The sequence below is a fragment of the Malaclemys terrapin genome, chromosome 3 (genome assembly GCF_027887155.1).
Source record: "Malaclemys terrapin pileata isolate rMalTer1 chromosome 3, rMalTer1.hap1, whole genome shotgun sequence".
NCBI lineage: Eukaryota > Metazoa > Chordata > Testudines > Emydidae > Malaclemys > Malaclemys terrapin.
The window spans coordinates 144,653,333-144,666,755 of NC_071507.1; the positions used below are offsets into that span (position 1 = coordinate 144,653,333).

The following is a 13,423-nucleotide window of genomic DNA, read 5'->3' on the forward strand; positions in this document are numbered from 1 at the left end:
GACATGATTAACTAACAAATTAATTCATAGGTGTGTACGTCAAGGATGCTGCGTAAGAACAAACTAGTAACCTTTTGTGGAAGTAGATAATAGAAAAAAAAGCATTTGGCCCAGTTGTTCCTTCTTCAACAAACAGTTTATTCAGTTTATAGATGACCATACAATCCTTAACTATCTGAAATACAAAGGAAGTTCAATATTTTATGAAGGGCAGCCACATCATTGTGTGCCGTGACCCATCACATCCCATAAAATAAGCAAGGCTGGGCTACAGGAAATTGTTTTGGTAAATCCATATATTTTCCCCTCACTTGGTGGTTGCCTGTTTTCAGAATCTGCTTAAAACACAACAAAACGGAAGAAATTCCCCTCCCCACCAAAGGTAAATATTACCAAATAGTAACCAATTTCATCTCAGTTTTCAGGAAACTCAAGACTTTCAAGGAAGTTGCTATTATTCTGTGCCTCAGACTGGCACCTTTATCTATAGCACTCTCAAAGTCCTAGTCTGAAATCCATAGATTTCTTCTAATTAAAATTCCCACTGTGGGAAAAATAGCTTTCCGTGCAGAGTATCATCATATAGATGAAATTTAATACCCACTTATAAATAGTAACGTACATTTATACATTTATCCTTGAGAATCTCTCAAGGCTCCTTTTGCCATAATTCTGACTTAGTGGAGGTAGCATTGCCTTGAAAGGATATGAAGGACCAGTGAAAATACCTTCTAGTTTTCTAAATGTTTTTGAAATTTGAACAAAGACCATTTCTCAATGCCTAAAAAGAAGAACATCTGGAAGGAACGATCTCTCCAGGTAGGAGGACAGTAGTTTCTCAATCCCAGATCTGTACAGTATTTAATAGAAGGGGAAAGAGTCCAAGCACTGTAAGCACTGATGCACATCTTTTGCTAGCCATGCAGATTGTTGATCAGAGGGGAAAGTTTTCAAAACCCTTTTGGGACACAGGCTAAGAGACCCAATAACTAACTAACTAACTAACTAACTAACTAACTAACTAACTAACTAACACACACACACACACACAGACACACCCCAACAACATTTCTAGCTAATCTAGTCAAGTATATCATATGCTACAGATAATGAATTTATAGGAGGATACCTTGATTACATGGCCAGCAAGTGTGTACCAATCTACCCAAAACCTTTTCTTGTCACTTTTTCCAAAGGAATTTACTCACCCATGCTGAAGAAGCAGTGGCAGGAAAACAAGAGAGATCTGCAAAGATTTCTCTTACTAAAATCAAGTTATCAATATCTTGATTATTCCCAGATCAAGAAAGGGAATTAAAAAGAATCTGAATCTCAGAAATTAGGCCTGGTCTATACTTCAAAGTTTTACCGGTTTAACTATTTTGGTTACAGGGTGGGATTTTTTTTTACTGAAATAGCTATACCGGTAAAATCCTAGTGCAGATACAGTTATATCAGTATAAAGTGACTTATACTGGTATACTTATTATCCTCCCCATGCAGGACTAGCTATACCAGAACAAACTACCTTTATACTGATATAACTGCACCCACACTAGGGGGATTGCATTGCTTTAACTACACAGATATAGTTAAACCAGTACAAGTTTCTAGTATAGACAAGCCTTTGCAGGTGAAGTACAACTATTGGAACATCCTGTCCACCTCCCTGTCAATACACAAACCAAAAAATGTAAAGCCAACTCCGATTTTACATTTACAGCAATTAAATATAACTTACCTACAACATTCTTCAAACCAACGAGCAATGTAATCCCACATATAATAAGGCTCAAAGGAATTAAAGAGAAGATTGGCAGTTTTAATCAGCTCTGCAGTTTTCTTATTTTCCCTCAATTTGCTAAAAGAAAATAAAAAGTAGTAGTACAATTTAATGTATATTACTATGCTGTGATTTAAGTGTTATGCAAAGGCGTATAATTCTGAGTTTACTCATTGCAACACTGATATTAACACACTGGTTCCCTCCCACTCCTTTAATGGCAGCTCTTCAGCTGGACATACACACTATAGCTCTTTACATCATGTCCTTGCATGGTTGCCATACTTCTTGCTCATCCCACTTTGTCTCAGATCTGTTTTCCAATTTCTACGTATTTTTATTGGATCTGGGATCCAATTTTCATTCTTATTTTTCTTTATTTTATTTTTCTCCCCCTTCCCTGTCCTCCTCCAACATTCTGTTTCCCTCTGTCTCCCTTTAATTGTCCTTTCCACCAGCTGCCTCTCTCTCTGACTCCACTCTTCTGGTCTCTCTACTCCCTTAGTTTTGCTCTCCCTTTTTCTCCTCCCTGATGGCTTCTCTTTCTCTGCCACCCCCAAAATCCAGAGAGATATGTACTAGATCTCTTTTGTTGCCTCTCTTTGTGTGCAAGAGCAGGTCAGAGGCTTTCTAACGAGGTGTCTGCCTGTGCAGCCTCCCAACTTCTGTTGCTTCATTGATGCAGCTTCTCTTCATGTTTCCAAAGACAAGTGACATAAGGGGAGCCCACCTGCTGCTCCCTAGTTTCAGCCATATCTGAGAAGTGATTCTGCAGTGGGGGCAGGTGTGGGTCACTTTCCCCACTCATACCATCTTCTTCTCTCTGCTGACACCTCACATAACTTCACACGCCAGCCTCCCACCCCCTCACTGCTTTTCTCATGAGTGCCAAACATGGGAAAGGGACAGCTCTTAGAACTCTCTTCCTGCCCCTCCATGACACACACAGCATTAATGTACATTTACAGTAAACAATTGCAAAATAAAGTGACTGATATTGGTACCTTTTTAGCACAGTAAATGTCATTTAAAAAAATAAAACTATAGATGTCCATTCCATTATGTCCCAAGGAAAAGCTTCAATTGAGATCACTGAGAGCTTTGCCATTCCTTTCAGAGAAGGAGGCTCCTAGATATTGCTGCATATTTAGCAATAAACAGTATTTAAGTTCTGCTATTTATTAATGTTTATATTTAAAATGTACCGGTATATTATTTTCTGTTAAAGAGGAAGCATATGTTATATTCTTTTCTTTGTACTCTACCTGCTTAGTTGTGTGTGATCTTTGCTGAAGGAAGATTCCATCTGAAGATCCAGCTCAGCTTTGCATTGTGTATATAATGTTCTAAATACTTCAATCAATACATCTTCTAAGATTACAGGTCCTAAAATGATCATGAGAAATAGCTGCAATGACAACCTTGTAAAATGAAGGACATTCCAATAATCAGTATCTGAACCCTAATCAAATCATTGGCATCTACAGTTTCATTTACTAAAGCCACAAAATCACTTTTACTCAGATAACTTACAAAGCTGAACAGAATCACACTTACATGTTGTGCATTCTTATGCACAGTAGAATTTAAAGCTATACGTATTTTATACAATAATATGCTATTCAATAGGATGTGCAGGAAATTATCCATGTGAATCCTAGTGAGTGAGATTTATCTCATAAAGCTAAATCTTGACACCTCATGATGAAAATTTACCTGAGAGTGTAAGGTAAAAAGTTAGAAGTAAAATATTTTGATCATCTTTACTCTGATTCAGCTGAAGTGGGTTCTTCTCCATTTCTGGCTACAAGTGTGCAAGAAGTTTTTGCATCAGACTCACATTAGATTCCAACAAACTCCTGAGGTTTAAGAAAAGCATCTGTCTTTGAAATGAGTTGCAATAGTTCACAAAGTGATCTGTCCCAGAGGAGGAGAACAGCTTTCTGTGCTTTCTCTTGGCCTCATCTTGCTCCCATTTGTGGGAACACCACCACTGATCTGCAGGAGCAAAGTCTGTGTTGAATCTGCCAAACCAATTTGCCAACACGATCCTCACAGCTGTGCTCACTTCATTAAATCTTAATGTGTGCAGTGTTAGTAAGATTTAAACTGACTGGCTCAGAAACTACAAGTGACTGAAAAGCCAAACTATGGTACATGATAAAAAAATACAGTTAGACTTTGACTTCTTCTCAGTCATTCATGATTTCTGAGCCAGGCATTTTAAATTTTACTGACACTGCATACGTTAAGATTGAGTGAAGCGAGAACAGCTATGTGGATCATTGGCAAAATTCCATACATACGTATCATCTCTCCACATCCCCACACTTTTAATTTCCACTTACTGTGGATAATGTTTGTCAATATTAAGGAATTTAATTACTTGTTTGTTAATTAAAAATGACTACATCCTTTAAAAGCCAATAAATTCTTACTGATAAGCTCTTCATGTACTAGAAAAAAATGTGATATTGTATTTTTAATATTTCAAAAGGTGCATGTGTTGGGATAATGAGGAAGGGGCCTTGGGATCACATGAACAGTAGCTATTGGGATATTTTTCCCATTTCTCTGTAACAGTGTGGTAGCTATGGTTTGTTTTTCTTAGAGAATTAAAAATCTAAATAGCATTCCCCTCAAGATTCAAACAACTTTGGGAAGATCAATTTTGGGGCCTAAACTTCTTCTCAGTATTACTTTAACTTCAGATTTACTGCATGGAGTAGAACCGTTAGGTTTTTGGGGGGAGGTGAGAAAGTAGTATGTGATTAGACTGGAAGACACTATATCGTCCAACTCTACCATCTATTTACTGCACATTTCTTTTTGTCAAGTGAACACTTGAGTATACCTACTACTTTGTTAAGAACGTTATCCAGAACATTGCTTTATATGCTAGTCAAACAAAAGAATTCATAATTTTTATCAAAATGTTATGAAAAACGTATTTAAGGTTAGAATATATGAGAGTACCTAGTTCAGGTTTGTCCAGTAAACTGATAAGAATCCGAAAAGGCTTTAGGTCCTGCATCAGTGTGCTCTCTTCTCCATGTCCATTAACTTGTAAGATTCCTACCATTGCCTATAAAAAGCATACACAGATCAGAAAATCAAGAAGAAAAGAACAGCTTCTGAAACAGGCAACTATGAAAACATGCAAAAAGGGGAATTACTCCCTGCAGCTCATTCTCCATACCTAGGCATTCCCCTTATTGTCACATTCTATTCCACAGAAATGGAATATATTCTAATATTTGTAGAAGGATGGGGAACACACAGTATAGTAGCATAAATGGATGCTTACTCCCAATTTCTTAAGAGTAATGAACAAGGGGTATAAAGTGATGATGTAGCTACTTGAGAAGGTAAAAAAAAAATTAAATACAGGGCTGAATAAAACAGTAATCTGCCTATTCAGGATGCACCTTGGCTGTCAGACTATTTTCTTTAGCTCAACTCATGGAACAAGTAGCAATGAGAGCTTCACAAGGAAGGGAAAACAATGAGCTCCTATACTGAAGTACTTTATTCCATGGCACCAGAGGCAGAATAAAACTAACTAGACTCTCACAAGCTATTTAGTTTCTCTCTGCTGCTGGCACAGCAATCTGAGTAGGAGCTAGTGCATTTCTTCTACGGCTTCTAAAAAAGAGAAGAGGAGAAAGAAGGAAGAGAAAAGAGAAGACAGTGGGAATGAGACAAAAAAAGGTTTGATCTTTCATCTACTAAGAGGTGAGTATCATCACACAGTATCTTGGAAAATCTTCTACACCTGAACATAGAGGTGAGCTCTCCCCTTTATTGGGAAAAACAGGTATCCTCTACCTTGAGCATGACTGCTAAGAAAAAATGGAACTCGACTGTATAGACATTGGCACCCTTTCTAGCATCCTGAGAGAGGGAAAAGGTTAAATGGATAAAGGCTTCAGTCAAGACATCCAGGTGAATAAAAGACACAGGAATGGATTTAATCTGCAGGCCACAACTTTATTACCTTAACAATGGGCAAGGGGTGGAATGCACCCACTCGCTCTCACAAACAGGTATTTCACTGGACCCGTTGCGTGGCTACAGGGCTTCCTCCATATAACCAATAATTCAAGGTCAACTCGCTTCAGCCTCCCACTAGGATTCAGCTCACTTATGAATCATCTTGCCCTTCCCTCCACAAGGAGGGCAGAAGGTTCCCAGGGGGACCTCAGCCTTTGAAGACTTACAGTCTCCCCTTTTCACAGGAAACAGACCAGCCAAATCCCAAGTCTCATTACATCTGAGAGCTAGCCCTTTTAGCCTGTATTCACAATGGACACCAGCCAAGACACGCGGAGATGACCTAATGTTAGAGTTCCCATTCTTTCTTACTCCTTTTAACCTAACTGTGCCTCCAAAATGCTGTGAGGAAGGCAAAAAACCCACTGAACTCTTTCCATTGTAGCCTAATGGAAAAATTCCTTCCTGATCCCCAAAACTGGTGGTCAGTCTGACCCAGAGCAGCCTTGAAACACATCTCCACATACCTTAACTAACGGAAGAGAGTGTGAGGAATTTATCGAGGCAAGTCTGCCTCCAGATGCCCAGGAAGGCTTTAAATGGAGGGGGGAAGGTTCTGAGGCCAACTGTCTCCACCATTACCCTCTAGTCAGCTAGCCAATAGGTAGCAGAAAAGCCTCCCCGTCCCTGGCATAGTCCTGCATGTACCAGAGACCAGAGGAAGGGCTCTCCCTTCTCCACTTGTGGGGACTAGTCATCCCCTGCTAGTCTAACCAAATTCTCTCTCCCCCACAGCTGAGACAGGGAGGGATATTTTCATCTGTACAAGTGGGAAGGAGGCCTCTCCAAATCTGTTCTGTGGATAAGCAGACTTCAGTCTGCCGCACTGTCAATCAAGTACCTTCCGTAAGTGCTACTCTGGCTAAAGGAGAGGAAGCAGTAGAGGAGAGATGGGATTAAAATACTTCCATATAATATTATTGTTTTAAAGAAGAGAGTGCTAGCTAATGTTTCACACTAAGCTTGTAATTGAAATCTAAGAGTTCTAAAAGAATTATTTATTTTACAGACAAGGATATATTACAAAAAGGCAGACCTTCTAAACTTTCCTTATAAAAAGACACAAATGACATGACTATATTGAGATGGCCAATTAGTGGATGAGGAAACAGCAATTTTTGTCAAGATAATTCTTAACAGAAAGAATATTTTTATAATAATGTTTGTTTATAAGGATTTATATTGATGCAAAGAATAGTTTCATAATGAGTAATGTAAAAAAAATAAAACATATTTTTACCTGGACCAACATTTCCTTAGAAAAGGTATTGAAATAGTAAGTGGCATGTTCCTCAGGATTGCTATGTCTTGTGCTTCTAGGTCCTACAATAGCACCATTATTATCAAAACCTTCAAGCAAACAAAAGACATGACAAATTAATATTTATCTTTTTATGTTTTCTTTGTCAATTTTTTAAACAGTGGATCAACTTGCACTGTTAACTTACCAATTTGTAGTCCAAGTAATGTTGGCAAGAGAAAGACCATTTTACATAGTTTAATAAAAGAAACTAATTAAATGGAATAAAGTATTAAGCTGACTGCACAGCGAAGTACACTCTGGAGTTTTAGTTTTCATTGAACACACTGCTAGATAGTTACATTACTTTTTACAAGAAAAATGTAGACGTCAAAAATACAGTATGTTCTACAGTATGTGTCTTCAAAGTCAATGTACTGTAGCAGCAGAAACAACAATTACAAAGAACCGTAGTTAACATTATTGAATGCTGTATAGCAGATTTTAAACATCAGAGGACCGCAGAGACCAAAGCCAAAGAAGCTATTGTCCTAATGTTGTTATTCTAAATTATTTATACATGTAAAAGGAATATCAAAGTTAACTAGTAAATCATTTACAAAAAGATTCATATGCTAAGGAAACCAACTTGATCATTGAAAAATTATGTGAATGAAATATCTAGCTTCCTCTCTAAAAATGTAATCTTTTCTTACAGAAATTCAACATTTTCCTGATAAGCTTTAAAAAAAACAAGCTGCTGAAAACAACAAAATTTCTTCAGAAGTGGTTTTCACATTTTCTGCTCAAGAATGATGAAAACAGAAGAAAAAGTAGAAAGGATGTCATTTAGTTTCAACTGAAAATAAACTTTAGTATTAAGGACATCTATGGAGAGCTAACAGATTTTAAAAGGTCTAGTAAGATTTTTGTTTCTATTTAGTTTTCATAAAACTGTGCATTATGATAGAAGAATGATGAGGAACAGCTAAAAACAGACATGTAAGTACTATACTATGAAAACTTAGGGTATGTCTACACTACGAAATTAGGACGAATTTATAGAAGCCGGTTTTATGGATATCGGTTTTATACAGTCGATTGTGTGTGTCCCCACATAAAATGCTCTAAGTGCATGAAGCCGGCGGACCGTGTCCACAGTACCGAGGCTAGCATCGACTTCCGGAGCGTTGCACTGTGGGTAGCTATCCCACAGTTCCCACAGTCTCTGCCGCCCATTGGAATTCTGGGTTGAGTTCCCAATGCCTGATGATGCAAAACAGTGTCACGGGGGGTTCTGGGTACATGCCATCAGGCCCCTCCCCCTCCATCAGAGCAATGGCAGACAATCGATTCGCTCCTTTTTACCTGGGTTACCTGTGCAGACAACACACCACGGCAAGCATGGAGCCCGCTCAGTTCACCGTCACCATATGTCATCTGTGCCGGCAGACGTGGTACTGCATTGCTACACAGCAGCAGCTAATTGCCTTTTGGCAGTAGACGGTGCAGTATGACTGGTAGTCTTCATCGGCTATCTGGGTGCTGGCAGACGTGGGGCTGCATTGCTACACAGCAGCAGCCCCTTGCCTTTTGGCAGTAGATTGTGTATTAAGATTGATATCCATCATCGTCATATTCCAGTTCAATCAGAGGCACCTGGGCAGACATGCTTTGTCTCCTGGAAACTCAGTCCTGCCGGCAGTCCTACTGAACCGTCTTGACGATGATGGCTAGCAGTCATAGTACAGTATCTTCTACCAAGCACCCAGAAGATGCCAAGGGCTATCAGTCATGCTGCACCGTCTGCTGCCAGCTTAAGATGTAAAAAATAGATGTATTCATTTGCTTCCCACTCCCTCCGTGAAATCAACGGCCTGCTAAACCCAGGGGTTTGAGTTCAATCTCTGCGGGGGGCATTCTGTGTGACAGTTGTTTGTGTTTCTCCCTGATGCACAGCCACCTTTGTTGATTTTAATTCCCTGTACCTGTACGCCATGTCGTCACTCGCCCCTCCCTCCCTCCATCAGTTGTGCGCCTTTTTTCAGACCAGACGCCATAGCACTGGAATCATGGAGCCCGCTCAGATCACCGCGGCAATTATGAGCACTATGAACACCACACACATTGTCCTGGAGTATATGCAGAGCCAGGACATGCCAAAGCAAAACCAGAACCAGCCAATGAGGCGATTCCAGCGCGGCAACAAGAGTGATGAGGAAATTGACATGGACACAGCCCTCACACAAGGTGCGGGCCCCAGCAATGTGCAAATCGTGGTGTTACTGGGGCAGGTTCATGCCGTGGAACGCCGATTCTGGGCCCGGGAAACAAGCACAGACTGGTGGGACCGCAACGTGTTGCAGGTCTGGGACGATGCCCAGTGGCTGCGAAACTTTCGCATGCATAAGGGCACTTTCATGGAACTTTGTGACTTGCTTTCCACTGCCCTGAAGCGCCAAAATACCAGGATGAGAGCAGCCCTCACAGTTGAGAAGCGAGTGGTGATAGCCCTGTGGAAGCTTGCAACGCCAGACAGCTACCGGTCAGTTGGGAATCAATTTGGAGTGGGCAAATCTACTGTGGGGGCTGCTGTGATCCAAGTTGCCAGGGCAATCAAAGACCTGCTGATATCAAGGGTAGTGACTATGGGAAACGTGCAGGCCATAGTGGATGGCTTTGCTGCAGTGGGATTCCCAAACTGTGGTGGGGCTATAGACGGAACCCATATCCCTATCTTGGCACCGGAGCACCAAGCCACCGAGTACATAAACCGCAAGGGGTACTTTTCAATGGTGCTGCAAGCCCTGATGGATCACAAGGGACGTTTCACCAACATCAACGTGGGATGGCCGGGAAAGGTACATGATGCTCGCGTCTTCAGGCACTCTGGTCTGTTTTGAAAGCTGGAGGAAGGGACTTTCTTCACGGACCAGAAAATAACCGTTGGGGATGTTGAAATGCCTATCGTGATCCTTGGGGACCCAGCCTACCCCTTAATGCCATGGCTCATGAAGCCATACACAGGCAGCCTGGACAGTAGTCAGGACCTGTTCAACTACAGGCTGAGCAAGTGCCGAATGGTGGTGGAATGTGCATTTGGATGTTTAAAAGCGCGCTGGCGCAGCTTACTGACTCGCTCAGACCTCAGCGAAAAGAATATCCCCATTGTTATTGCTGCTTGCTGTGCGCTCCACAATATCTGTGAGAGTAAGGGGGAGACATTTATGGTGGGGTGGGAGGTTGAGGCAAATCGCCTGGCTGCTGATTACGCGCAGCCAGACACCAGAGCGGTTAGAAGAGTACAGCAGGGCGCGGTGTGCATCAGAGAAGCTTTGAAAACGAATTTTGTGACTGGCCAGGCTACGGTTTGAAACTTCTGTTTGTTTCTCCTTGATGAACCCTCCGCCCCCCCACACCCCCACCCCACCCGGTTCACTCTACTTCCCTGTAAACCAACCACCCCACCCTCCCCTCCCCCCTTCGAGCACCGCTTGCAGAGGTAATAAAGTCATTGTTACTTCACATTCATGCATTCTTTATTAATTCATCACACAACTAGGGGGATAATTGCCAAGGTAGCCCAAGAGGGATGGGGGAGGAGGAAAGGAAAAGGACACACTGCAGTTTAAAACTTTAAACCTTTAACACTTATTGAAGGACAGCCTTCCGATGCTCGGGCAATCATCTGGGGTGGAGTGACTGGGTGGTCGGAGGCCCCCCCACCGTGTTCTTGGGTGTCTGGGTGAGGAGGCAATGGGACTTGGGGAGGAGGGCTGTTGGTTACACAGGGGCTGTAGCGGGTCTCTGCTCCTGCTGCCTTTCCTGCAGCTCAACCATATGCTGGAGCATATCAGTTTGATGCTCCAGCAGCCGGAGCATCAACTCTTGCCTTCTGTCTGCAAGCTGACGCCAGCTATCATCTTCAGCCCGCCACTTGCTCTGTTCATCCCGCAATTCAGCCCGCCACCTCTCCTCTCGTTCATATTGTGCTTTTCTGTAGTCTGACATTGACTGCCTCCACGCATTCTACTGTGCTCTTTCAGCGTGGGAGGACATCTGGAGCTCCGTGAACATATCATCCCGAGTCCGCCGTTTTCTCCTTCTAATCTTTGCTAGCCTCTGCGAAGGAGAAACATTTGCAGCTGGTGGAGGACAAGGGAGAGGTGGTTAAAAAAGACACATTTTAGAGAACAATGGGTACACTCTTTCATGTTAAATTTTGCTGTTCACACTACACAGCACATGTGCTTTCGTTACAAGGTCGCATTTTTCCTCTTATATTGAGGGCCTGCCGGTTTGGTGTGATAGATCACTCACGCGGTGCCAGGCAACAGAATTCGGCTTGCAGGCAGCCATGGTAAGCCACAGTCTTTTGGCTTTTTTAACCCTCATAACATGTGGGAATGGTTTCAAACAGTAGCGCCCCCATTTCCCATACCAAGGACCCGTTGGGTTGGCCATTTAAAATGGGTTTGCAATGTAAAAGGAGGGGCTGGGGTTTCCGGGTTAACATGGAGCACAAACCCAACTACCCCCCCCCACACACACACAATTCTCTGAGATGATCCCTTCACCCCTCCCTCCCCCCACCGCGTGGCTAACAGTGGGGAACATTTCTGTTCAGCCAAGCAGGAATGGGCACCTCTGAATGCCCCCTTAATAAAATCACCCCATTTCAACCAGGTGACCGTGAATGATATCACTCTCCTGAGGATAACAAAGAGAGATAAGGAATGGATGTCATCTGCATGCCAGCAAACACCGGGACCATACGCTGCCATGCTTTGTTATGTAATGATTCCAGACTACGTGCTACTGGCCTGGCGTGGTAAAGTGTCCTACCATGGCGGACGGGATAAGGCAGCCCTCCCCAGAAACCTTTTGCAAAGGCTTTGGGAGTACATGAAGGAGAGCTTTCTGGAGATGTCCCTGGAGGATTTCTGCTCCATCCCCAAACACGTTAACAGACTTTTCCAGTAGCTGTACTGGCCGCGATTGCCAGGGCAAATTAATCATTAAACACACTTGCTTTTAAACCATGTGTAATATTTACAAAGGTACACTCACCAGAGGTCCTTTATGTGCCCTCAGAGTCTGGGAGCACGCCTTGGGTGAGTTTGGGGGTTACTGGTTCCAGGTCCAGGGTGATAAACATATCCTGGCTGTTGGGGAAACCGGTTTCTCCGCTTCCTTGCTGTGAGCTATCTTCATTGTCTTCATCATCATCATCATCTTCTGTGTACCCCAAATCCGCTTCCCTGTTGCGTGTTTCTCCATTGATTGAGTCAAAGCACATGGTTGGGGTAGCGGTGGCTGCACCCCCTAGAATGGCATGCAGCGCCGCGTAGAAGCGGCATGTTTGCGGCTCTGCCCCAGACCTTCTGTTTGCCTCTCTGGCTTTGTGGTAGGCTTGCCTTAGCTCCTTAATTTTCACGCGGCACTGCTGTGCGTCCCTGCTATGGCCTCTGTCCTTCATGGCCTTGGAGACCTTTTCTAATATTTTGCCATTTCGTTTACTGCTACAGAGTTCAGCTAGCACTGATTCATCTCCCCATATGGCGAGCAGATCCCGTACCTCCCGTTCTGTCCATGCTGGAGCTCTTTTGCGATCCTGGGACTCCATCATGGTTACCTGTGCTGATGAGCTCTGCGTGGTCACCTGTGCTCTCCACACTGGGCAAACAGGAAATGAAATACAAAAGTTCGCAGGGCTTTTCCTGTCTACCTGGTCAGTGCATCTGAGTTGAGAGTGCTGTCCAGAACGGTCACAATGAAGCACTGTGGGATAGCTCCTGGAGGCCAATAACGTTGAATTCCGTCCACACTACCCCAAATCCGACCCGCAAAGGCCGATTTTAGCGCTAATCCCCTCGTCGGAGGTGGAGTAAAGAAACCGGTTTAAAGGGCCCTTTAAGTCGAAAGAAAGGGCTTTGTTGTGTGGACGTGTCCAGGCTTAATTCGATTTAACCCTGCTAAAGTCGACCTAAACTCATAGTGTAGATCAGACCTTTGACTAAAAGAGCCTCACCACTTAGTTAAAAGAAGAATGTTTTTATATTTACAGTAGAATCTTCATTAGTAATATAGAGCAACACAATACCAATTAACTCAAAGAAAAAATGATTATATTAATAAAAACTATATCCAATTAAATGGAAAACAGAGATTATATAATTGTACAGAATATAGGCTATGCCTACTCATTGTGTGCTAACTCTGCAACACTTGCACATGCTGAACTATGCGGCCACTCCATTTACTGAAATCACATTGACGTCTGTGAAAATAGCACACATGGAATAGCTGTGGAATCTGCCGTCGATAATTTTAAGAAAATAGTGTGA

The 13,423-nt window shown here is 42.5% G+C and overlaps 1 protein-coding gene across 3 annotated transcripts in view; it reads right to left on the reverse strand.

Moving 5' to 3' along the window:
* Positions 1-13,423, reverse strand: part of DOP1A (DOP1 leucine zipper like protein A) — a 108,739-nt gene that overhangs the window by 60,783 nt on the left and 34,533 nt on the right. For all 3 annotated transcript variants that reach the window (XM_054023327.1, XM_054023326.1, XM_054023325.1), the window contains exons 11-14: positions 7,077-7,186; positions 4,760-4,868; positions 3,049-3,169; positions 1,742-1,861 (exon numbers count right to left, since the gene is read on the reverse strand). In XM_054023327.1, the coding sequence (XP_053879302.1) occupies positions 1,742-1,861; positions 3,049-3,169; positions 4,760-4,868; positions 7,077-7,186 (460 nt within the window). The remainder of the gene's footprint in view (positions 1-1,741; positions 1,862-3,048; positions 3,170-4,759; positions 4,869-7,076; positions 7,187-13,423) is intronic.